This window comes from Oncorhynchus clarkii, chromosome 28 (assembly GCF_045791955.1).
Source record: "Oncorhynchus clarkii lewisi isolate Uvic-CL-2024 chromosome 28, UVic_Ocla_1.0, whole genome shotgun sequence".
NCBI classification, from domain to species: domain Eukaryota; kingdom Metazoa; phylum Chordata; class Actinopteri; order Salmoniformes; family Salmonidae; genus Oncorhynchus; species Oncorhynchus clarkii.
Window position 1 is genome coordinate 12356400 of NC_092174.1, and position 25024 is coordinate 12381423.

The 25024-nt window shown below is 44.2% G+C and overlaps 1 protein-coding gene across 1 annotated transcript in view; it reads left to right on the forward strand.

Moving 5' to 3' along the window:
• Positions 1-445: 445 nt before the first annotated feature.
• LOC139386571 (solute carrier family 25 member 36-A-like) overlaps positions 446-25024 on the forward strand; it is a 33924-nt gene continuing 9345 nt past the window's right edge. Inside the window, exons 1-4 of the mRNA XM_071132224.1 lie at positions 446-884; positions 4047-4211; positions 11280-11357; positions 17363-17463. Coding sequence (XP_070988325.1) covers positions 844-884; positions 4047-4211; positions 11280-11357; positions 17363-17463 — 385 coding nt within the window. The 5' untranslated portion in view covers positions 446-843. The remainder of the gene's footprint in view (positions 885-4046; positions 4212-11279; positions 11358-17362; positions 17464-25024) is intronic.

A 25024-nucleotide genomic window follows, 5' to 3' on the forward strand; every position in this document is an offset into this window, starting at 1 on the left:
TAGCTGGTGGTAACGTGTGGAATAGACACCGACTGGAATGCGGTTTAACCCGCGTTCAGTATTCGGGATTAGACCCACCCGTTGCCTAATTAAAAAGAACAAATCCATTCATGCAATGTGCATATGACATCATGTTCATAGGTTAAACACCGGCAAAGATTTTGAATAGACATATATGACCACATGTCATATCCTCATAACCATTACTTGTTAAAAAAATAAGTTAATTTAGTTATTTATACATGTAAGGACCTAAAACTGCCCCGTTTTATATAGGATGCTGCAGCTGATCATGTGAAAGATTGTATAAAGGTTTCATGTGAAGTTTGCGTGATCGGGCGGAGAAATTGACGTAATAAGGCAAACTGTCCAATAGCGGACGCTGTTTTGCAGCCTATATGATTCTACAGTAGTTATATACTAGGGATATGACCTATCGCCTCTCACTGCAGCGGTGAACAGTTGAGAAACGAAAGCTAGGGGGACTGTTGCAAAAAAGCGATTGATAGAAGCAAGAATACATAAAACAATCTTCCTTTTGAATTTCTCTTCTTTTGTAGTATAACGCTCTACAAATTCAAATAAGGTCTGTTCAAAGAGGGGATTGCTCGAAACGAAGATAAGGGTTTGTGTAGCACGCAAGTTGACTAGCTGTCTAGCTAACGTTGCTACGGCAAAACTGAATCACCGTTCTAACTGTTACTGATTTGATAATCGACGTCGCTGATTTATCGAACTGCGCAAGTCGTCTTCGAAATCGGGGTGGTCGACCGTTCGCCATCCAACCCTGTCTTCCCCCTTGACGCAGTCCGAAGAGTGTACTGGTTCAGAGAATGCTAAAGAATGAGTCAAAGGGATACCTTGGTTCATTTGTTTGCCGGAGGGTGAGTAGCTATTATTTGCTGGGAATAAAGTTAGCTAGGCTACACAACATTTCGTGACTGACTTTTATAGTCAAAATTAGCTTGCATGGCTATCTTGGTGAAAATAACACCAATTTATTTCCAACATTGCCATTTTCCTAGGCGCGCGTGCATGTTACATTAGCAACTGCACTACCCGACCCATCCTCAGGCAGCAACTAGCCAGTTGCAGTATCAAAGTAGGTACCACGGTCTAGCTAGTTAGGCGCTGGCCACTGCTATTGTAGCCTAGTGTCAACACATCAGAGACATTGCAGTAGTGTCCGATGTTGACTTTTATCACACACGACAATTATTTCATTTGACAGAACAGGTTGACACCCACGCATCACACTCCTCCACAGTGGTCGTGGTTTGCCCTGACAGATGAGAAGGCTCGTGAATGAAACATCCATGGCGCACGAGCCTTTGTTGTTCTCGAGCAGCGGTTGACCGATTCGCTATAGCTTTGTCGCCGAACAGCATGATTACATTTCCTGACACATTTATTTAGCATTTTATTACTCCGACAAAACACCTGTATAAAACACACATTTGTAAAGACGGAGAATATGCCCAGGCCTCGTACACTGTATCAACTGCTACCACACCATTCCATAGACTGGAGAAAAAGGTCAGGTCAAAACAGGGTTGTAATCATTAATCCGAACAGGAATAATGATGATTGCACTATAATGATTACATTATTCCAAACAGTTGGAACGTTTTACAACTAAAACGAGAGTTTTCTATTGGACAAATTCAGGTAGGTCCCTCCCCGTTTCGTTCCGACTGCTTCCGTTTAAAAAACGTTTTGCAACAAAATTTGCGCAATGAATACGCCCCTAGGTAGGCTACAATATGTTAATTTGACTGACACACACGGTAGGCTATAAGTAAAACTCAACGCCACGATGTAATTCACATCAGCGGAGTTGAGCGGTGACTAGTGTGGGCGGACTTGGGCTCCGACCTCACATAAAATGTAGTTGTTTTTAATCGACAACTAAGGATTCCAGTACCCCCAAAATAGCCCGCAATTATATTGCACATTCATTGTACTGCTCTACTCCATTCTGAAGTTGTTTTACTTGGTTAAGGATAGTCTAGTTATGCATGTCAGTGAAAATATTGAGGAACAGTATTCTCCGTGAATTCTATTTCTAGCACGCACATAGAACAAAACGGGTCTCGTTTGATTTGGGCAGAAGTCTCCCAGTGTTTATTTCAAGTGTCATTCTCATTGTCTAAAATAAAACTGTAAGAATGTCTCAATTGTAAACGTTGTCAACATACTACCTGTGTGTTTCCGTTCCTGTAGTGTATATTATTGGAGACATATGTGTCACTAATTTTCTAGCTTTGCTACATTGTAGTAGACTTTTACATTCAATACATCATGCTGACACAGGGGAAGTTGAAAGGGTACAAGGGCACCTGTCTGTAGTCTAGGCTGTGGAAAATTGACTTGTTATTTGTGTTGATTCCATGTCAGACTGCTCCAAGTAAATTGAGATTGTAGATTTCACCAATGTGCTTAGGGGCATTGAAACATGACCAGTTGGTTATTAGAGCCATTCTCGCAATTGGACACTAAATATGCCTACTTATCACGGCAAATCTAATTCTAGTATGGTTTTAGGCGCAGGTGGATGACACATTCAGAGGAAGACAAGATGCTGCTTGATTCCATTGTAGTGCCAGAATAGTTTTCTTCATTTCCTCTTTCTTTCTTAGCTTTGTTTTCCCCTTTTTATGTTGTTTACTTTGTCTGTCAGCCTCTTCTTTTCTTTCAGGCACTCTGCAAACTTTTAAAATGTCAGCATGTAAGGCCTATCTTGCCAAACCAGAATATTTTGTATCTCCTTCATTGGGCTATGAAAACGCAATGTTAGGGGCACAAGTTGTGACAAAGTTACTTCAGCGAGAAGCAAATAATTACAGTCCCCTTGATATTTCTCACAACAGGGCTCAAGGCCTGTGCATGTTAACTCTTACTGCCTGTTGTACACACACACACACACACACACACACACACACACACACACACACACACACACACACACACACACACAGCAGCAGCATGGAACAGCCTTCTGAATCTAGGCCAAAGGTCGCTCTTGCCTGTATGTGGGTTAGTCTGACAGAGCTCAGCATGTAGCAGCCAGTCAGCACTCACCATGCATGATACTCACATTCAGTAAACCTAACCTACAGATTATATACACAATGGTGACTATTTTCAGGAACCATTCCACTATAATTGTGCCTTGTAGTGCGCATTCTACACAGCCCTGAGCCCATGTTGAGGTTCATTTTACGAATATTATTTGAAAGAGGAGCTAGGAAAGCCTGTAACCTAGAAAACACAGGAGGGGGGGCAGACAGACAGACCATGTCAAGGTGTTACAGGCAAAAGGGCCAGCACCTCAGTTTGCACATTGTCACAGACAAGTTAGTCCAGTTCAAAGTCTCCCAGGCAGTGGGTTGGCCCCTGGCCACAACGGTTAGAGACTATTTACAGTTGCACGTTTTTATGTTCAACTCAAGCTGAATGTGTGTCAATAGGCTGAACCTGACCCAGATCCAGCTGCTGCTAGCATTGAAAATCAGCTGGTTGTTTCCAGAAATACCAGGTCTAGATGTGGGTGGTTCTTACTCTACTTCTCCACTGCGTTGTTGGCCCCAATAAAATCGGAGTTGAATAATCCACCATTCACTTCAGGAGATTTTATGCCCGTTTTAGTATCACAAAGCTTCACAACGTTAAAAAAAGCAACAAACTAGAATATAGCTGTTTGTTTGGTAGCACTTTCAATTACAGCACAGAATAAAGTAGTTAGGCCTATAACATGGTAAAGTAGTTAGGCCTATAACTTGGTAATAAAGTAGTTAGGCCTATAACTTGGTAATAAAGTAGTTAGGCCTATAACTTGGTAATAAAGTAGTTAGGCCTTTAACTTGGTAATAAAGTAGTTAGGCCTATAACTTGGTAATAAAGTAGTCAGGCCTATAACATGGTAATAAAGTAGTTAGGCCTATAACATGGTAATGAAGTAAAGTTTAGCACAGTATTTACTGTACTTTTGGCTATTCTGACCTGCCCATCTTCCTCCCCTACTCTTTTTCTCTCTCCCCATCTAGGTGTGGGGGCACTGTGGGTGCTATTCTGACTTGTCCGCTGGAAGTAGTGAAGACCAGACTCCAGTCCTCTCATGTCACCTTTTACATCTCTGAGGTGCAGCTCACCACCGTTAACGGGGCCAGTGTGGCCCGCATGGCCCCCCCGGGACCCTTGCACTGCCTCAAGTAAGTTCACCAACACACAGGGGTCACAGAGAACATCCTACACATTATGTGAGTTTACAGGGTTTGGTGGGTCTTTTCTATTTTCATTTCAGTTCCAGACTATTCAGGTGATGAACTGAAATGTTTGCACTTACCACAGAGAATACACAGTCTACTCAGTGAGGTTGGAGTCAATTCTTTGAAGTTGAGTTCAGTTCCAGTCTATTCTTGGGATGAGTGGGTGTTTATGGACATTGCACAAACAAAAACCATGTCGACCCAAAACGTTCACGTGTAACCTGATAAACTCTGTTGACATCAGTGCAGGGTTTCCGTGACCCCAACATTTATTGTCAATCTGATCTCTTATCAATTCAATTAATCAATTGAAAACTCACAACAGAATGGAGTTAAAATAGAAATCATCCTAACCCTTGTACCAGCAACTGGAAAACCAACAGCAGACATTCCTCCATCATCAAACGATCACGACCCTCTCGGGAAGAGTTTATATCTGGCTGTTTACCTGTCAAGGTCACCTACAGTATCATACCTGCCCTTTAATACCATTACCGAACACCCTATGACTCAAAGATGAGTTACTGTAGACGGGAGTGTTACCAGACAGAAACATGTTTCAACTTCTCCTTTTTCATGGTTACGGAGCGGCCATCTTTTATTGTCCACAAAGGTCGTTAATGAAAGAGCCTACTTTACCCAGTCTAATTTTTTTTATTAATCTAGGAGAGTCCTTCCCTGCTTTCATCATACTATGTTATGACTGAATCTTCACTTGCATTCAGCATTTTGATCGCAGGAATATGGATCTTCCTTACAGTGTCCGACATTAACGATGCCCCGGGACCAGTAAGAACATGTCGGGCCAGTGGATCTTGTCGGTGCATTTTTGCATTCCAGTTCAACATTTACCTGCTCTGTCGCAGTCTACCATTAAAGACTACAGTCGTGCTTTTTGTATTTGAGCAATACGATTGGCCGTTCGTTCAAGCTCCACCACGTTTCCGCAGTCAACTGCTCGAGCACTCAAGCTGTACAGAAGTTAATGCGTTCACACAGCACACTCGAGCTGTCCAGAGCAAAAAGACTAGCCCATCAATCAACTCGCTGAGCTTATTATTTTTTTTAAGGAAAGTGATTTACAAAATGAATTGTGAACATACTAGCAATATGCTGGCTACTGTTGATTGTCTGCAAAGAGAAAGTTACAAAAAGACACTTTAGCATTAGTCTTGGCTAGCCTACTGTAGCCAGGTCGCTATCTCTTTTGGAACGCAGTTCTCTTAAAGGGGCAGCGTCCTATTTTTAGATAAAATAAAAATATTTTCAAAATGGCATACTTTACAAACAAAAATGAATACAATGCAATTCTAAAGAATGGAGTAATGACTTTGCTAAATTATATTACACAGCTTTTTAATACATATAACCAAATGTTGCATGTTAATAGCTGCATATTGAGAGAAAGGATGCCAACCTGTATGATCCTAATTAAAACCACACCATGTCCGGGCCAGTAGAAATTCTGTTTGGGCAAGTAGATTTATGGCCAGGCCAGTGAGAGAAAAAGTTTACGTTGGACCCTGACCACACACAACCACATAGCGGGAATAGCTTCTAGACATTATTTTGGTAAAACACATCTCAGATTGGGGATTTAGCCTTGTTTTCATCATTTCCGATAAGGCAAAAATATCCCTTATCATATTGGACAAGAACAAGTTGTTCCATAGCATACTTAAATCTGCCTCTCGCTCACTTGTAAAAATAGGAGAACAGAAGGGGGAGAGGCTTAGTGTGGTTCTGTTTTGGTTTGCTTATACCGACAGCTGTTAACATGCCCTCATCTCAAATATTCCCCACCGAGGGGCCTGGAGGCACAACTTGTTTCACAACTGCCGTTATGAAGGGAGCATACAGTAAGTGAGGGGTAATGGAGGCTTGAGCGTATTATGGCCCAGTATTTTTAGATAGACCTTGTAGTTGTATGGGCATACAGTGCATTCGGAAAGTATTCAGACATCATGACCTTTTCTAGATTTTGTTACATTATAGCCTTATTCTAAAATGGATCAAAGTTTTTTTCCCCTCATCAATCTACACACAATACCCCATAATAACAAAGCAAAAACAGTTTTTTTGAAATGTTTGTAAATATCTTAAAAATGGAAATTCAGACCCTTTACTCAGTACTTTTTGAAGCACCTTTGGCAGTGATTACAGCCTCAAGTCTTCTTGGGTATGATGCTACAAGCTTGGCACACCTGTATATAGGGAGTTTCACCGATTTCTTCTCTGCAGATCCTCTTAAGCTCTGTCAGGTTGGATGGGGAGCGTTGCTGCACAGCTATTTTCTGTTCTCCAGAGATGTTCGATTGGCTTTAAGTCCGGACTCTGGCTGGGCCATTTAAGGACATTCAGAGACTTGTCCCGAAGCCACCCCTGCATTGTCTTGGCTGTGTGCTTAGGGTCATTGTTCTGTTGGAAGGTGAACTTTTGCCCCAATCTGAGAACCTGCTCCAGAGTGCTCAGGACTTCATCAAGTATCTCTCTGTACTTTGCTCTGTTCATCTTTGCCTCTATCCGGTCTAGTCTCCTAGTGCCTGCCACCGAAAAACATCCCCACAGCATGATGCTGCCACAAATGCTTCACCGTAGGGATGGTGGCAGGTTTCTTCCAGACGTGACACTTGGCATTCAGACCAAACAGTTCAAACCTGGTTTCATGGTTGGGAGTCCCATAGGACGGCGCACAATTGGCCCAGCGTCTTCCGGGTTAGGCCAGTGTAGGCCGTCATTGTAACTGACTTGCCTAGTTAAATAAAACAATCATCAGACCAGAGAATCAAACTCCAAGGGGGCTGTCATGTGCCTTTTTAACCGAGGAGTGGCATCCGTCTGGCTACACTACCAGAAAGGCCTGATTTGATGGAGTGCTGCAGAGATGGGTGTCCTTCTGGAAGGTTCTCCCATCTTCGCAGAGGAACTCTGGAGCTCTGTCAGAGTGACCATCAGGTTCTTGGTCACCTCCCTGACCAAAGCTCTTCTCCCCCGATTGCTCAGTTTGGCCGGGTGGGCCAGCTCTAGGAAGAGTCTTGGTTTAAAACTTCTTCCATTTGAGATTGATGGAGGCCACTGTTCTTAGGGACCTTCAGTGCTGCATAAATATTTTGGTACCCTTCTCCAGATCTGTGCCTCGACACAATCCTGTCTTGGTGCAATACGGACAATTCCTTCGACCTCATGGCTGACACGCACTGTCAACTGTGGGACCTTATATAGACAGGTGTGTACCTTTTTCAAATCATGTCCAATCAATTGAATTTACCACAGGTGGACTCCAATCAAGTTGTAGAAACATCTCAAGGATGATCAATGGAAACAGGATGCACCTGAGCTCAATTTCGAGTCTCATAGCAAAGGGTCTGAATACTTACGTAAATAAGGCATTTGTTTTTTAATTGTAATATATTTGCAAAAAATGTCTAAACCCGTTTTCGCTTTGTCATTCTGGGGTATTGTGTGTAGACAGATAGAAAATTTATCAATTTTAGGATAAGGCGGTAACGTAACCGTGGAATAAAGGAAGGGGTCTGAATACTTTCCGAATCAACTGTATTTGTGGGTCTCAATGAAATACTGTAACGGTCGTCGTATGAGAAGGTGTGGACCAAAGCGCAGCGTGGTAAATGTTCACGTTATTTTTATTTAAACTGAACACAAAACAAAATAAAGAGAATGAACAAAAAACGAAACTTGTCAGGTGCAGAAACACAACTACTACCCACAAAACCCATGTGGGGAAAAAAGCTGCCTAAGTATGGTTCTCAATCAGAGACAACGATAGACAGCTGCCTCTGATTGAGAACCACACCCGGCCAAACAACAAAGAAATACAAAACATAGAAAATGAACATAGAATGCCCACCCTACTCACACCCTGGCCTAACCAAAATAGAGAATAAAAGCCTCTTTATGGCCAGGGCATGTGTCACGGGGGACTAGGTGTGTGAGGGAAGAATCAGGCGCAGAGAGCAGAGAGTTCCACAGGAAGAAGTGCACTTTAATATGGCACCAAAAGCAATGCCCAGAACAGAGGGCGCGAAAAATATGGACCAACCCAAAACACAGGGTACCAGGTCCGGAGCACGAACACACCTATCAACACAAACACGTAACACAAGAATAATCCCGCACAACACAAGGGCGGGTATACTAGCTTTAAATAAGGAAGCCCATCAGGCAAACACAAATAGACACAGGTGCAACTAATAAGACAAAACAAACAGAAAACAGAAAAGGGATCAGTGGCGGCTAGTAGGCCGGTGACGACGACCGCCGAGCACCGCCCGAACAGGCAGGGGAGCCAACTTCAGCGGAAGTCGTGACAGCGTGACAAATACATTGTCAGAGAATCACGTGGCAGTTATCTTTTCAAGGAAATTAAATATTACACTAGTTTAGTACAGTGTCTGTAAATAAATATTGATAAAGATGTGGAAGGTGCTCAACCAACGTGAGTCGAGGTGCAAAAAATAAAAATAAAATCCTAATTGAAGAGAAAAAGGCACAACGTGCACACATAGGTTAGGTTTCTATGATGAGCGAGCGTTGCGCCTTTTCATTTTCAGGAAATATTGATTTCCCATTTATTTGTCTCTGCCTGCAAAGCGTCTTCTTAAAGGCAGGCTATATCCTATATGCAAAACGTAGCTCAAGGGAAAGTGCAAGTGTCTGCTGTCATCATTCTTGCTGCTTCAAGTTCAGTAGCTAGCTATAAGTGCAAGATCATGTGCGCGTGTGTGGTCTCAATTAAATAGAGTAGGCTATATCCTACGCGTGGACGAAGAGGCATGGGACAGTTATCTTTTCAAGGAAATGTACTTCCTAAATATGTTTGGGCTATAGTTGACTACATTGCCTATAAATAATAATTGATCACCCAGAATTGTCTTGGTCTGAATAAATCAAACGTAGCTCAAGACTCAAGTCTCTTAAACCCCTTTGAGTCGATTTCTGCGGCCCCGCTGAATTCTAATTGGCGTAATAAAATCCGTCTGTTTAAGTTAGAGATTGCATTTTGGATGAGTCTCAAACGATCGCATCCGCCGATGTTGCCCTTCCGCATCTGCGGTGAAAGGTGGCAGCGGTGTTTTGTCGGACCATGAGACATCCTTTAGCGCCCGAACGGTTTTGCCCAACAAAATATTATGACACCTCTATTCGCTGATATAGCCCAGTAATACCGACAACCTAATATAATTGGCCACGAGAATTCCTGGTAATTTAACCTATTTCTATGGTTATTTTTGCTCATTTTGATGTTGCCTACAGGGCACAAAATTACTTGGACTATCGCTGCCAAGTGAGCTGCGTCACAGGTGCCTAAAATAACATTGCGGGACTGCGATTGGGTTCGCGACCAGTTCTTGCGGTAGCGGGTCGGAGTCGGACAGAAAGCCAGCGGGTGCGGTATGGAAAGCTGCGGGCGGGAGCTGCGGCCCAGACCTCTAGCTGGAGGCTTGGTTCCGTCTTATCACAGCTCCGCTGCAGTGTTCTTGGACCTGCTTCTCTCCCGTCTTTCCCTCAGTCAACCTCCATGCTTCCGCCCTCGGGAAGCACTAGCTGAAACCCAACACCACCACTAGGCAGCACAGGGAGAAAAACCCTGCCGAAGTGGGTCACCAGCGTACGCAGCGCTGGCCAAATGAGCTGAGCTCTGTGGCTGCGTAGATATGAGGGAAGACGCTGGAAGTCTTCTAGAACTGTGTTCATAGTTGAATTCACAGTTGAATCGAGTGTCCTTAATCCTTGATATAAGGCTATTTCAAAGCAGTGCGCATGTGCTATCTCGGTGGAGTAGGTTAATAGTGGAATAACCTTGGCTTGAATTCAGGCTAGTGATTCCTAGGGTGTAGGGTAGCAGCGATGTCAGGAAATGGGGTAACATTTTGTCATGGAGCTCATACACTGAGTGGACAAAACATGACACAGACTATCCAGGTGAAAGCTCTGATCCCTTATTGATGTCACTTGTTTAATTCTCTTTAATCAGTGTAGATGAAGGGGGGAAACAGGCTAAAGAAGGACTTTTAAGCCCCGAGACAGTTGAGACATGGATTGTGTGTGTGTGCCATTCAGAGGGTGAATAGGCAAGACAAAATATTTAAGTGCCTTTGAACATGGTATGATAGTAGGTGCCAGGTGCACCGGTTTGAGTGTGTCAAGAACTGCAAAGCTGCTGGGGTTTTCATGCTCAACAGTTTCCTGTGCGTCTCAAAAATGGTCCACCACCCAAAGGACATCCAGCCGACTTGACACAACTGTGGGAAGCATTGGAGTCAACATTGGCCAGCATGCCTGTGGAACGATTTCCATGCCCTGACGAATTGAGGCTGTTCTGAGGGCGAAAGGAAGGTGTTCATGTTTTATACACTCAGTGTATAGGCTAATGACACTATAAACACAGCATGAGCACAATCCTCAGCCATTACCATGTTACATAGAGCTGCTACTCGCACTGCGTGCCCTCACAATGTCATGCTGTCTCCATTGGAGGCCTGCCATCTATCTTCGCTGTTTGGCAAGCCGCCTAATGCTACTCTCTTATCGCTCGTGGCCGATGACACAACATTACGTATCAGGTATATTGCCCTGTAGTACATTTCCTCTCGTTTTAAATCCCCATAATGTCCCAATGTCACACTCCCACAGACGAATGCTGAGATGCGTCATCTAATCGACTGCGTCATCAGTTCTATTGATCCGTTTTTACACGTTTTTGGTTCCTTCCATTTGTGACTAATATTGTAATACACAGATGCGTTTATGGTCCATTTCCTGATGCTGTGTGTTATTGTAAAATGGGACATAAATGCATCGGTATATTAGTTCAGATTTTAGGCAAAGGCCGATGTGCTATGGTCATGGCAGTCTGATTATACACATTGGGACTGGAGCACTGTCTTGAAATCCATATTTTCTTATGTTTCAGCATAATGAATAATTAGCTCTTTGATTTAGCACTATGCTAACTGACAACGCCCCCCTCTCTACTCCCTCCCTCTACAGGTTGATACTGGAAAAGGAGGGACCCCGCTCGCTTTTCAGAGGGCTAGGGCCCAACCTGGTGGGTGTGGCTCCTTCCAGGTATGACCTCACTTGTGCAATAATTATCCTTCCTGTTGTGGCTTCTGCTGCTATTTTCTGTCTTTCTTGTGTAGGCTACTTCATGGAGCTTTTTTTTCTGGCAACTGCAGATTTCAACGTGGGTGGCGATTGTAGATTTGATATTCTATTCAGCTGGGAAACAGAGATAATTACGTTCTTCTTTGGTTTTCCATCATTTGACCTCTGCTTCAGAATCCCTTTTTTGTTTTAAACCACAACCCCCATCGGAGGACAAGATGATTACCACAATTTACGTTATTTTTCATTACACCACACAGAACATAATCTTTGTTCCATGAAAAGAACAATACATGATTGCTACCGAATCTCAGTAAAATTACACTCCTGCCCCGTCCTCATTTTGCGCCTCTACCGGGGCATTATTCATTCTCCCTAGTGGTAGAACCCAGACAGAAAGGAGACCGCTCTAAGTGTGAGCCATATTACGCAACAGCAGCCTCCGGGGTCCAGTCTCTGTTAATCAGAGTAACTGAGCAGAGCAGCGGCCGTCCACTGGGGCTGCTGCTGGGTCATGTGACTGAGGGTGTCGCTGCCGAAGCAATCGCAATGCAGCGGCACCATTGGCCCACTCTGTTGTTGTGTGTTAATCCCCCCTTCCCTGGGTGAGATGGTTCTTTCTGTCTCTGTTTATCTTACACATTTTTGTATTTATTTTTTATCTCTGTATATTTCTCCATCTGCGTTTCTTTCTTTACCTTTCTGCATGTAGATTATCTCTCTCGCATTCTGTTTTTCTCACCTTCTCTGTGGCGGCGTTATATGCCCTTTGACGGTCTGCCCTGTTTCCGGCTGTGTATTTTGTCTGTCTAGGCTGTACCTGTGGGTATGCAGAGTCTGAATTGTGTGTGTGTGTGTGTGTGTGTGTGTTTTCTCGTCCTCTGTGGAGTGAGCTGCTCTCCCTAGCTGTGGCGGCTGGCTGCCTCGTGACGGGCAGGGAAGAGAGGGAACGTTATGTAAAGTCTGCCTCAACACTGCAGCAGAGCGAGACCAACAGCAGGGCACACTAAACCTGAGCACGCACACGCCTTTGCTAGCACTGCAGGACAGGAGAGAGGGAGGTAGTGAGAGAAAGGTGAAAGACTGACCTGAGCTCAGACTGCCTTGGAAAAATACTGAGGAGGAAAGAGTGAGAAATGCAAGGGGAGAGAAATAAAACTGCAGGGTTCCTCAATGCTGGACTGGGACAGAGAAAAAACAACAACTCTTCACCCAATACTGCCCACCAGCAACTTGACACTAACCAGGCTTTGCCTACAGTAACACAGCAGGACACCTCCTATAACCAGGCTTTGCCTACAGTAACACAGCAGGGACACCTCATCTAACCAGGCTTTGCCTACAGTAACACAGCAGGACACCTCCTATAACCAGGCTTTGCCTACAGTAACACAGCAGGGACACCTCATCTAACCAGGCTTTGCCTACAGTAACACAGCAGGACACCTCCTATAACCAGGCTTTGCCTACAGTAACACAGCAGGACACCTCATCTAACCAGGCTTTGCCTACAGTAACACAGCAGGACACCTCATCTAACCAGGCTTTGCCTACAGTAACACAGCAGGACACCTCCTATAACCAGGCTTTGCCTACAGTAACACAGCAGGACACCTCATCTAACCAGGCTTTGCCTATAGTAACACAGCAGGACACCTCATCTAACCAGGCTTTGCCTACAGTAACACAGCAGGACACCTCCTATAACCAGGCTTTGCCTACAGTAACACAGCAGGACACCTCATCTAACCAGGCTTTGCCTACAGTAACACAGCAGGGACACCTCATCTAACCAGGCTTTGCCTACAGTAACACAGCAGGGACACCTCATCTAACCAGGCGTTGCCTACAGTAACACAGCTGGACACCACATCTAACCAGGCTTTGCCTACAGTAACACAGTAGGACACCTCATCTAACCAGGCTTTGCTTACAGTAACACACCAGGAACACCTCATCTAACCAGGCTTTGCCTACAGTAACACAGCAGGACACCTCCTATAACCAGGCTTTGCCTACAGTAACACAGCAGGACACCTCATCTAACCAGGCTTTGCCTACAGTAACACAGCAGGACACCTCATCTAACCAGGCTTTGCCTACAGTAACACAGCAGGACACCTCCTATAACCAGGCTTTGCCTACAGTAACACAGCAAGACACCTCATCTAACCAGGCTTTGCCTATAGTAACACAGCAGGACACCTCATCTAACCAGGCTTTGCCTACAGTAGCACAGCAGGACACCTCCTATAACCAGGCTTTGCCTACAGTAACACAGCAGGACACCTCATCTAACCAGGCTTTGCCTACAGTAACACAGCAGGGACACCTCATCTAACCAGGCTTTGCCTACAGTAACACAGCAGGGACACCTCATCTAACCAGGCGTTGCCTACAGTAACACAGCTGGACACCACATCTAACCAGGCTTTGCCTACAGTAACACAGTAGGACACCTCATCTAACCAGGCTTTGCCTACAGCAACACATCAGGACACCTCATCTAACCAGGCTTTGCCTACAGTTACACAGCAGGGACACCTCATCTAACCAGGCTTTGCCTACAGTAACACAGCAGGACACCTCATCTAACCCGGCTTTGCCTACAGTAACACAGCAGGGACACCTCATATAACCAGGCTTTGCCTACAGTAACACAGCACGACACCTCATCTAACCAGGCTTTGCCTACAGTAACACAGCAGGACACCTCATCTAACCAGGCTTTGCCTACAGTAACACAGCAGGACACCTCATCTAACCAGGCTTTGCCTGCAGTAACACAGCAGGACACCTCCTCTAACCAGGCTTTGCCTGCAGTAACACAGCAGGACACCTCTTATAACCAGGCTTTGCCTACAGTAACACAGCGGGACACCTCCTCTAACCAGGCTTTGCCTACAGTAACACCTCATCTAACCAGGCTTTGCCTACAGTAACACAGCAGGACACCTCATCTAACCAGGCTTTGCCTACAGTAACACAGCAGGACACCTCATCTAACCAGGCTTTGCCTGCAGTAACACAGCAGGACACCTCCTCTAACCAGGCTTTGCCTACAGTAACACAGCGGGACACCTCCTCTAACCAGGCTTTGCCTACAGTAACACCTCATCTAACCAGGCTTTGCCTACAGTAACACAGCAGGGACACCTCATCTAACCAGGCTTTGCCTACAGTAACACAGCAGGGACACCTCATCTAACCAGGCGTTGCCTACAGTAACACAGCTGGACACCACATCTAACCAGGCTTTGCCTACAGTAACACAGTAGGACACCTCATCTAACCAGGCTTTGCTTACAGTAACACACCAGGAACACCTCATCTAACCAGGCTTTGCCTACAGTAACACAGCAGGACACCTCCTATAACCAGGCTTTGCCTACAGTAACACAGCAGGACACCTCATCTAACCAGGCTTTGCCTACAGTAACACAGCAGGACACCTCATCTAACCAGGCTTTGCCTACAGTAACACAGCAGGACACCTCCTATAACCAGGCTTTGCCTACAGTAACACAGCAAGACACCTCATCTAACCAGGCTTTGCCTATAGTAACACAGCAGGACACCTCATCTAACCAGGCTTTGCCTACAGTAGCACAGCAGGACACCTCCTATAACCAGGCTTTGCCTACAGTAACACAGCAGGACACCTCATCTAACCAGGCTTTGCCTACAGTAACACAGCAGGGACACCTCATCTAACCAGGCTTTGCCTACAGTAACACAGCAGGGACACCTCATCTAACCAGGCGTTGCCTACAGTAACACAGCTGGACACCACATCTAACCAGGCTTTGCCTACAGTAACACAGTAGGACACCTCATCTAACCAGGCTTTGCCTACAGCAACACATCAGGACACCTCATCTAACCAGGCTTTGCCTACAGTAACACAGCAGGGACACCTCATCTAACCAGGCTTTGCCTACAGTTACACAGCAGGGACACCTCATCTAACCAGGCTTTGCCTACAGTAACACAGCAGGACACCTCATCTAACCCGGCTTTGCCTACAGTAACACAGCAGGGACACCTCATATAACCAGGCTTTGCCTACAGTAACACAGCACGACACCTCATCTAACCAGGCTTTGCCTACAGTAACACAGCAGGACACCTCCTCTAACCAGGCTTTGCCTACAGTAACACCTCATCTAACCAGGCTTTGCCTACAGTAACACAGCAGGACACCTCATCTAACCAGGCTTTGCCTACAGTAACACAGCAGGACACCTCATCTAACCAGGCTTTGCCTGCAGTAACACAGCAGGACACCTCCTCTAACCAGGCTTTGCCTACAGTAACACAGCGGGACACCTCCTCTAACCAGGCTTTGCCTACAGTAACACCTCATCTAACCAGGCTTTGCCTACAGTAACACAGCAGGACACCTCATCTAACCAGGCTTTGCCTGCAGTAACACAGCAGGACACCTCCTCTAACCAGGCTTTGCCTGCAGTAACACAACAGGACACCTCCTCTAACCAGGCTTTGCTTACAGTAACACAGCAGGACACCTCCTCTAACCAGGCTTTGCTTACAGTAACACACCAGGACACATCTATCCAGGCTTTGCCTACAGTAACACACCAGGAACACCTCATCTAACCAGGCTTTGCCTACAGTAACACACCAGGAACACCTCATCTAACCAGGCTTTGCCTACAGTAACACAGCAGGACACCTCCTCTAACCAGGCTTTGCTTACAGTAACACAGCAGGACACCTCCTCTAACCAGGCTTTGCTTACAGTAACACACCAGGACACATCTATCCAGGCTTTGCCTACAGTAACACACCAGGAACACCTCATCTAACCAGGCTTTGCCTACAGTAACACAGCAGGACACCTCTTATAACCAGGCTTTGCCTACAGTAACACAGCGGGACACCTCCTCTAACCAGGCTTTACCTACAGTAACATCTCATCTAACCAGGCTTTGCCTACAGTAACACAGCAGGACACCTCCTATAACCAGGCTTTGCCTACAGTAACACAGCAGGACACCTCATCTAACCAGGCTTTGCCTACAGTAACACAGCAGGACACCTCATCTAACCAGGCTTTGCCTACAGTAACACAGCAGGGACACCTCCTCTAACCAGGCTTTGCCTACAGTAACACAGCAGGACACATCTATCCAGGCTTTTCCTACAGTAACACAGCAGGACACCTCATCTAACCAGGCTGTGCCTACAGTAACACTGCTGCTGTGTGCTCTAGCTGTGGACAGATAATGGCTGATCTGTCTCCCCTTGGCAGCGGGCTGCTGAGCTGAGCATCTTGTTGGCCATTCAAGCATGGCTGGATGGTTGGCTGGGCAGTCAGCTGTTCATCCAGAGCACAGCACACACTCAGCATCACAGGCTTTAAATCAGTCCATTTCACCATCACTAAGGTCGGCTGTTGCGTAATGCTTACCCTCTGACAAACGCACACTGAGGTGGTTGGTTGTAAACCCCCACAGTGGAAATGTCTACTTGAGTAATCCTGTGATTTGAGTTAAGTAGAGAGAGTAGGAGTTGCAAGGGCAATAAATCTCCAGCTAGAGCAGGGCATGTGATCTGGGAGTGGAGATGTACGCGCTACGCAGGAACCCTCCTAATGGACCATTACATAGGCCTAGATGGAGGTTTAATGTGGGTTGGTGACATGGGGACACAGACACAACTACCCAAATGAAGGCAACTGGTTTCAGTGGAAATCGCTCATGTCATCAGTCCCAGGCCATTTACTCCGTGTCAATTTGGACAGAGGGGACGCTGCCTGTCATTTATACTGTGCCATTTTGCCCTAATCTCACAAGAAGGAAACATGTTTTTCGTTTACTGTGTTGGTATCGACTATCGTGACCCAAGAAAATATTGTTTATTGGAAACGGCCCAGAGTTCCGGTGTTACCGGTTTGATTCACGGTATTCTTAGCTCGTATCATTTTCCTCCTGTTTCCACAGAGCCATCTACTTTGCAGCTTACTCCACTGCCAAGGAGAAGCTGAACGGTGTGTTTGAGGCTGACTCCACGCAAGTTCACATGGTGTCTGCAGGCCTAGCAGGTAACAGTCGTTCCACAACCCCCCCCCCCCCCCCCCCCCCCCGGCTATCTATAACATCTGGTCAGTGCAGTTTCTACTGGTTGTTGCTGCTTTCAAAGTTGACTTGTTTAGACAATTGATTTCCAGCAACTTATTTATTTTGACGGATTACATAGAAACATCAAGGGGCTATTGTTTATTTTTTAATATTTATTTTTTGTTTTAAAGTAACATTTTAATTTAATTAAATAGATTATTTTATTTTTTTTACATTGTGTTATGGGGTGTATGGAGTTGCTGTTTTCATGTGAAGATAATTAAATGTTTTAGAAACATTTCTCTAGCTTATATCCAGCTACGGCTATGTGCTAGACATTGCCACTATATGGCATACCTTGTTGTGGACATTTTCTTGTGTTTTGAATATCAACCACAGATGGTTTGTCCGAAAGCACAATTGAAGACTTTCAGGATCAAACGGTCAAACCTCATTTTATATTTATAATGACAGTGAAGAGGTTACGGCTTATTCTGCTCTTCAATATTGCATTTCTTAAGATGTGAAAAAAAAAACTTTTGTCAAAGCACTTAGAAAATACAAAAAAAGTGTGAAAAGGACAAAGCACACAGTTAACTGTTGCATTTTGTACTAACTGCCTCTATTCATATATTTAACTGCTCTCTCTCTCAATAGCTTTGTCTTTAACCTACAATGATATACAGCCAACATGGCAGAGGCTCAACATACACTACATACCACTATAATACTTACCAGTAGCTAGCTGGCTGGTCCAGCAATTTGAAAAAAGAAACATCCTCAAAGTTTGGGTTGTGCTTTCTGTCCCACCCCCACTTCCCCCAGTTATTTTTCTCCTTTCCCCGTTTCTTCATTTGTCGTCTCTTTTGAGGCTCTTCGGAGGACCCTAAATCGTGTTGACGTACCAGTTGGTTGCTAAACAGTGAGTGTGGCCCTTCACGCGCTGTCTGTGCTGTGTGTGTGTGTGTGTGTGTACAGTAGTAAAGGGCCCCAGGGTGCTAACATGTCAGGGGCCTCACTGCGGGAGGTCTCCTCGCCTCGCGGCTACACGTCGGCCGGACGTTGTTGGGCGGACGCCTCAGGTAGCACCCCATTTCCTTTCACTGGTATGACCATTATGCTAATGATGATGATGATGATGATGCTATTGATGCTAGTAATAATGATGATGCTGATGATAGGTCACGGCCAGCTGGTTTGCAGCTCTCGTATCTCCTGTAACTTTAATGTGATTGCGCCGCCTTGATACACTGCCCCCCTCCCCCTTTTACCAGCCTGTTACACCCTCCCCCGCCCCCCACTGTAAAAAGGAAATGAACATCACACTTTGATTTTCCTTTAATCGGCATATGAAGGGAAATGCTAACCTTGTCACTATTAGAGGTTTGAGTGTCCTTATTTGGCTTGTCCATTCAACATCGTTAGTCTTGAACAGCGAACACAGCAGACGTAGTAAATCTGTCGCTCACGTGTGGTTCAGCTATGTACGTCCGCCCTCGCCTTTGAAGGAGGCGGCTAACGGGAGCTCTCCACTGTGCCTTCAGTGCCCTAAATATGGCACCCTTGTACGGTGGGGTCCGAAATGATTGACACCCTTGATATAGACGAGCAATTATGACTGTAAAATAAATAATTAAAATACTGTACGCTATATTGTATGCTAAAAAAAATGCAATTGCTGAGAGAATCTTTTTTTAATTTTTTTACCAAGTAAAACTCAAAGGTAGGGGTCGAAATTGACACCCATAAATATTATTATAAATAAAGTAGTCAGAAGTTTATTATTTGGCTACATATTCCTAGCACGCAATTACTACATCAAGCTTGCTTCCAATTTGTTGGAAGCATTTGCTTGTTTGTTTCGGTTGTGTTTCAGATTATTTTGTGACCAATAGAAATTAATTATAATACTGTATTGTGTTACTTTGGAGTCACTTTTATTGTGAAAAATAAATTATCTTTCTAACCACTTCTACATTAATGTGGATGCTACCAGGAGTACGGATAATCCTGAATGAATTGTGAATAATGATGAGTGACAAAGTTAGTCAAAGATCATAACCCCAAGACATGCTAACCTCTCACCATTACCATAACCTCCCCTGTTATGGTAATGGTGAGAGGTTAGCATGTCTTGGGGTTATGACCTTTGACTCTAACTTTGTCACTCATCATTATTCACGAGCTCCCAGTTGTTTTGAATGCGGCATTGGTGACCCTCTTTGTGCAGACAGATGGATACCTTCTCCTCCTCTATCATGTATTTTAATAGAGGGCTCCATTCAGTTTAAAGCACACTGCATTACAGCAGATGACTGCAGTAATAACACTGGAACTAAGCCACACCATTGAATTTGTTTAGATATGAAACAAAGGGGCCCAGCAGGAAAAGGCTGACTGACACTCCAGTAAAAAAGAAAAGGAAAATGACTGTTTGCGAGGTCAGGCCTCCACACAATCCTTTGTCCAAAATGCTATCAGACCCGATTGGTGGTATTCTTGAATTGGCATATCACAAAACTGCTAATCAGACCTTCTAAGTTAAGTCATTTATAGACTATATTAATACATATGAGATTATATGCCATTCTTTATAAACCAGCTTGACAAGGTTAGCATTTCAACCCTCTCTTGCACTACTTGACCTTTTTTATTAGGACAGCATTGACGTTGTCCCCAATTTTGTTTTGTGTGTGACCCCATTGCTCCTGTTTAGAATCAATGAAAGTGATTATGGTAATGATACGATGGTACACAAGGAATAGCACCTGTAGCATCAGCTAAGAAAATAATTGAAAGAAAATATTGGATTCTTATTGTGTACCTCGCATGTTTATTTGTTTTGTCCTGCACATCATTTGAATTCTACCAGAGGGCTGATGTTCCGTTTACGACAGACTTGCATTTTTCTCTTTCTTTCCCTTACCAAGAAAGACATACCTGACAAAACGTAGGGGAGAGAAACGACACAAGACGTCCTCTTGCATTTAAAACAGGTGTGGGTCGGGAAAGGTCACGGGGTCGGGGGAAGAGATGTTGTGTGACCCCTTTCTTCTCTCACCTTTAGTTGTTGGTTTAACAAAATGGTGGGTACAAATTAGAGGTTGACCGATTTATGATTTTTCAACGCTGATACCGATTATTGGAGGACCAAAAAATCCGATACCGATTATTGGAGGACCAAAAAGGCAGATACCGATTAATCTGCAGATTTTTTAATTTAAACAAAAATAATGTAATAATGACAATTACAACAATACTGAATGAACACTTATTTTAACTTAATATAATACATCAATAAAATCAATTTAGCCTCAAGTAAATAATGAAACCTGTTCAATTTGGTTTAAATAATGCAAAAACACAGTGTTGGAGAAGAAAGTAAAAGTGCAATATGTGCTATGTAAGAAAGCTAACGTTTCAGTTCCTTGCTCAGAACATGAGAACATATGAAAGCTGGGTTTTTTTTTTAACATGAGTCTTCAATATTCCCAGGTAAGAAGTTTTAGGTTGTAGTTATTATAGGAATTATAGGACTATTTCCCTATTGGATGTTCTTATAGGCACTTTAGTATTGCCAGTGTAACAGTATAGCTTCCGTCCCTCTCCTCACTCCTCCCTGGGCTGGAACCAGGAACACAACGACAACAGCCACCCTCGAAGCGGCGTTACCCATGCAGAGCAAGGGAAACAACCACTGCAAGGCTCAGAGCGAGTGACGTTTGAAACGCTATTAGCGCGGGCTAACTAGCTAGCCATTTCACTTCGGTTACACCAGCCTCATCTCGGGAGTTAATAGGCTTGAAGTCAAACAGTGCAATGGTTGACGCACAACGAGGAGCTGCTGGCAAAACGCACGAAAGTGCTGTTTGAATGAATGTTTACGCGCCTGCTTCTGCCTACCACCGCTCAGTCAGATACTTAGATACTTGTATGCTCAGTCAGATTATATGCAATGCAGGACACGCTAGATAATAACTACACATGGTTGATGATATTACTAGATACAGTGCCTTGCGAAAGTATTCGGCCCCCTTGAACTTTGCGCCCTTTTGCCACATTTCAGGCTTCAAACATAAAGATATAAAACTGTATTTTTTTTGTGAAGAATCAACAACAAGTGGGACACAATCATGAAGTGGAACGACATTTATTGGATATTTCAAACTTTTTTTAACAAATCAAAAACTGAAAAATTGGACGTGCAAAATTATTCAGCCCCCTTAAGTTAATACTTTGTAGCGCCACCTTTTGCTGCGATTACAGCTGTAAGTCGCTTGGGGTATGTCTCTATCAGTTTTGCACATCGAGAGACTGACATTTTTTCCCATTCCTCCTTGCAAAACAGCTCGAGCTCAGTGAGGTTGGATGGAGAGCATTTGTGAACAGCAGTTTTCAGTTCTTTCCACAGATTCTCGATTGGATTCAGGTCTGGACTTTGACTTGGCCATTCTAACACCTGGATATGTTTATTTTTGAACCATTCCATTGTAGATTTTGCTTTATGTTTTGGATCATTGTCTTGTTGGAAGACAAATCTCCGTCCCAGTCTCAGGTCTGTTGCAGACTCCATCAGGTTTTCTTTCAGAATGGTCCTGTATTTGGCTCCATCCATCTTCCCATCAATTTTAACCATCTTCCCTGTCCCTGCTGAAGAAAAGCAGGCCCAAACCATGATGCTGCCACCACCATGTTTGACAGTGGGGATGGTGTGTTCAGGGTGATGAGCTGTGTTGCTTTTACGCCAAACATAACGTTTTGCATTGTTGCCAAAAAGTTCACTTTTGGTTTCATCTGACCAGAGCACCTTCTTCCACATGTTTGGTGTGTCTCCCAGGTGGCTTGTGGCAAACTCTAAACAACACTTTTTATGGATATCTTTAAGAAATGGCTTTCTTCTTGCCACTCTTCCATAAAGGCCAGATTTGTGCAATATACGACTGATTGTTGTCCTATGGACAGAGTCTCCCACCTCAGCTGTAGATCTCTGCAGTTCATCTAGAGTGATCATGGGCCTCTTGGCTGCATCTCTGATCAGTCTTCTCCTTGTATGATCTGAAAGTTTAGAGGGACGGCCAGGTCTTGGTAGATTTGCAGTGGTCTGATACTCCTTCCATTTCAATATTATCGCTTGCACAGTGCTCCTTGGGATGTTTAAAGCTTGGGAAATCTTTTTGTATCCAAATCCGGCTTTAAACTTCTTCACAACAGTATCTCGGACCTGCCTGGTGTGTTCCTTGTTCTTCATGATGCTCTCTGCGCTTTTAACGGACCTCTGAGACTATCACAGTGCAGGTGCATTTATACGGAGACTTGATTACACACAGGTGGATTGTATTTATCATCATTAGTCATTTAGGTCAACATTGGATCATTCAGAGATCCTCACTGAACTTCTGGAGAGAGTTTGCTGCACTGAAAGTAAAGGGGCTGAATAATTTTGCACGCCCAATTTTTCAGTTTTTGATTTGTTAAAAAAGTTTGAAATATCCAATAAATGTCGTTCCACTTCATGATTGTGTCCCACTTGTTGTTGATTCTTCACAAAACAGTTTTATATCTTTATGTTTGAAGCCTGAAATGTGGCAAAAGGTCGCAAAGTTCAAGGGGGCCGAATACTTTCGCAAGGCACTGTAACTAGTGATTATGATTGATTGTTTTCTATAAGATAAGTTTAATGCTAGCTAGCAACTTACCTTGGCTTACTGCATTCGCTTAACAGGCAGTCTCCTTGTGGAGTGCAACGAGCGAGAGGCAGGTCGTTAGTGCGTTGGACTAGTTAACTGTAAGGTTGCAGGATTGGATCCCCCAAGCCAACAAGGTGAAAATCTGTCGTTCTGCCCCTGAACGAGGCAGTTAACCCACCGTTCCTAGGCCGTCACTGAAAATAAGAATGTGTTCTTAACTGACTTAACTAGTTAAATAAAGGTATAAAACATTTTTATATTTTTTTAAATTCGCAAATCTGCACCCAGAAATACCGATTTCCGATTGTTATGAAAACTTGAAATCTGCCCTAATTAAATTGGCCATTCCGATTAATCGGTCGACCTCTAGTGCAAATGTGGGAGTGGGGAGGCTTAGGGGGATCTTACCTGTTTATATAAAAAGTGTTGGGGGGGGGGGGGGATAGTGGGTTGGGAGTGATGCATTGTCCTCCTATTTTTCCTGTTGAAAAAAAAAGTGGGATTAGGTAGGATTGGTAAATTTCCTCTCCCATCTATGCATTTGTGGGTGGGTGGGTTGGTTGGTTGTCTGCTGCCTGTGTGTGACTGTGGTACAGAAAAGCCTGTGTCTATTTTAGGGCTTTACTGTAGCTTTCACCCCTGCGTGAGGGGGGGGACAGCCCCAGCCACCTCAGCCCCCTCTCCCCCCCCATATCTGCAGGCTTCTAGCTGCAGCTGTGAGGCGGAGTAGCTTTGCCCCTACTCTGTGAGTACACGCCATAGACGCTCTCTTCTTCCTCTTCTTTTACTTCTTCTTCTTCTTCCGCAGACTTTTCATCCTCTTCACGCAGTTGCCTTAGGACGGTGTCCCTTGAGACAGTAGAGGCTCTAGATCGAGACTGTACTGTAGAACTTGTTTAGAGAAGATGCATCTTAGCTCATGGCGCAACGTAGCGACGCATATGTATACTTCTGTTCATTTTCCAATGGCCTTGTTTGACTTCTGTTGTTTAGAGATTACAGTGCCTCGACCACAACGGCACAAAGCACACGTGATGTGCCAGATTTCTGTCCGTCTTTAAATATGCACACCTTATTGTCACACTACCATTACCGGCACCTTACACATTTGTCGTATACCTCGTAAAGTGTATGACATAACACTCACTTGTGAAGTAACATACTGACTTGATGCATTGTCAGGGGATTCATTGGTCTCTCGGATTGAAAACTCATTCAGACCCACATTAGTATAAGCAACTTATTAATAACACAAGAATAATACATGTTTTGGTATCACTTATATACAGTACCAGTCAAACGTTTGCTCACAACTAGACATTCAAGGGTTTTTCTTTATTTGTACTATTTTCTACATTGTAGAATAGTAGTGAAGACATCAGAACTAGGAAATAACACATATGGAATCATGTAGTAACCAAACAAAAGTGTTAAACAAATCAAAATATATTTTAGATTCTTCAAAGTAGCCACCCTTATGCCTTTGAGAGCTTTGCACACTCTTGGCATTCTCTCAATCAGCTTCACCTGGAATGCTTTTCCAACTGTCTTGATGGAGTTCCCACATTCTGAGTACTTGTTGGCTGCTTTTCCTTCACTCTGCGGTCCAACTCAACCTAAACCATCTCAATTGGGTTGAGGTCGGGTGATTGTGGAGGCCAGGTCATCTGATACAGCACTCCATCACTCTCCTTCTTGGCCAAATAGCCCTTGCACAGCTTGGAGGTGTGTTGGGTCATTGTCCTGTTGAAAAACAAATGATACTCCCACAAAGCGCAAACCAGATGAGATGGTGTATCGCTGCAGAACGCTGTGGTAGCCATGCTGGTTAAGTGTGCCTTGAATATAAAAATAAAAT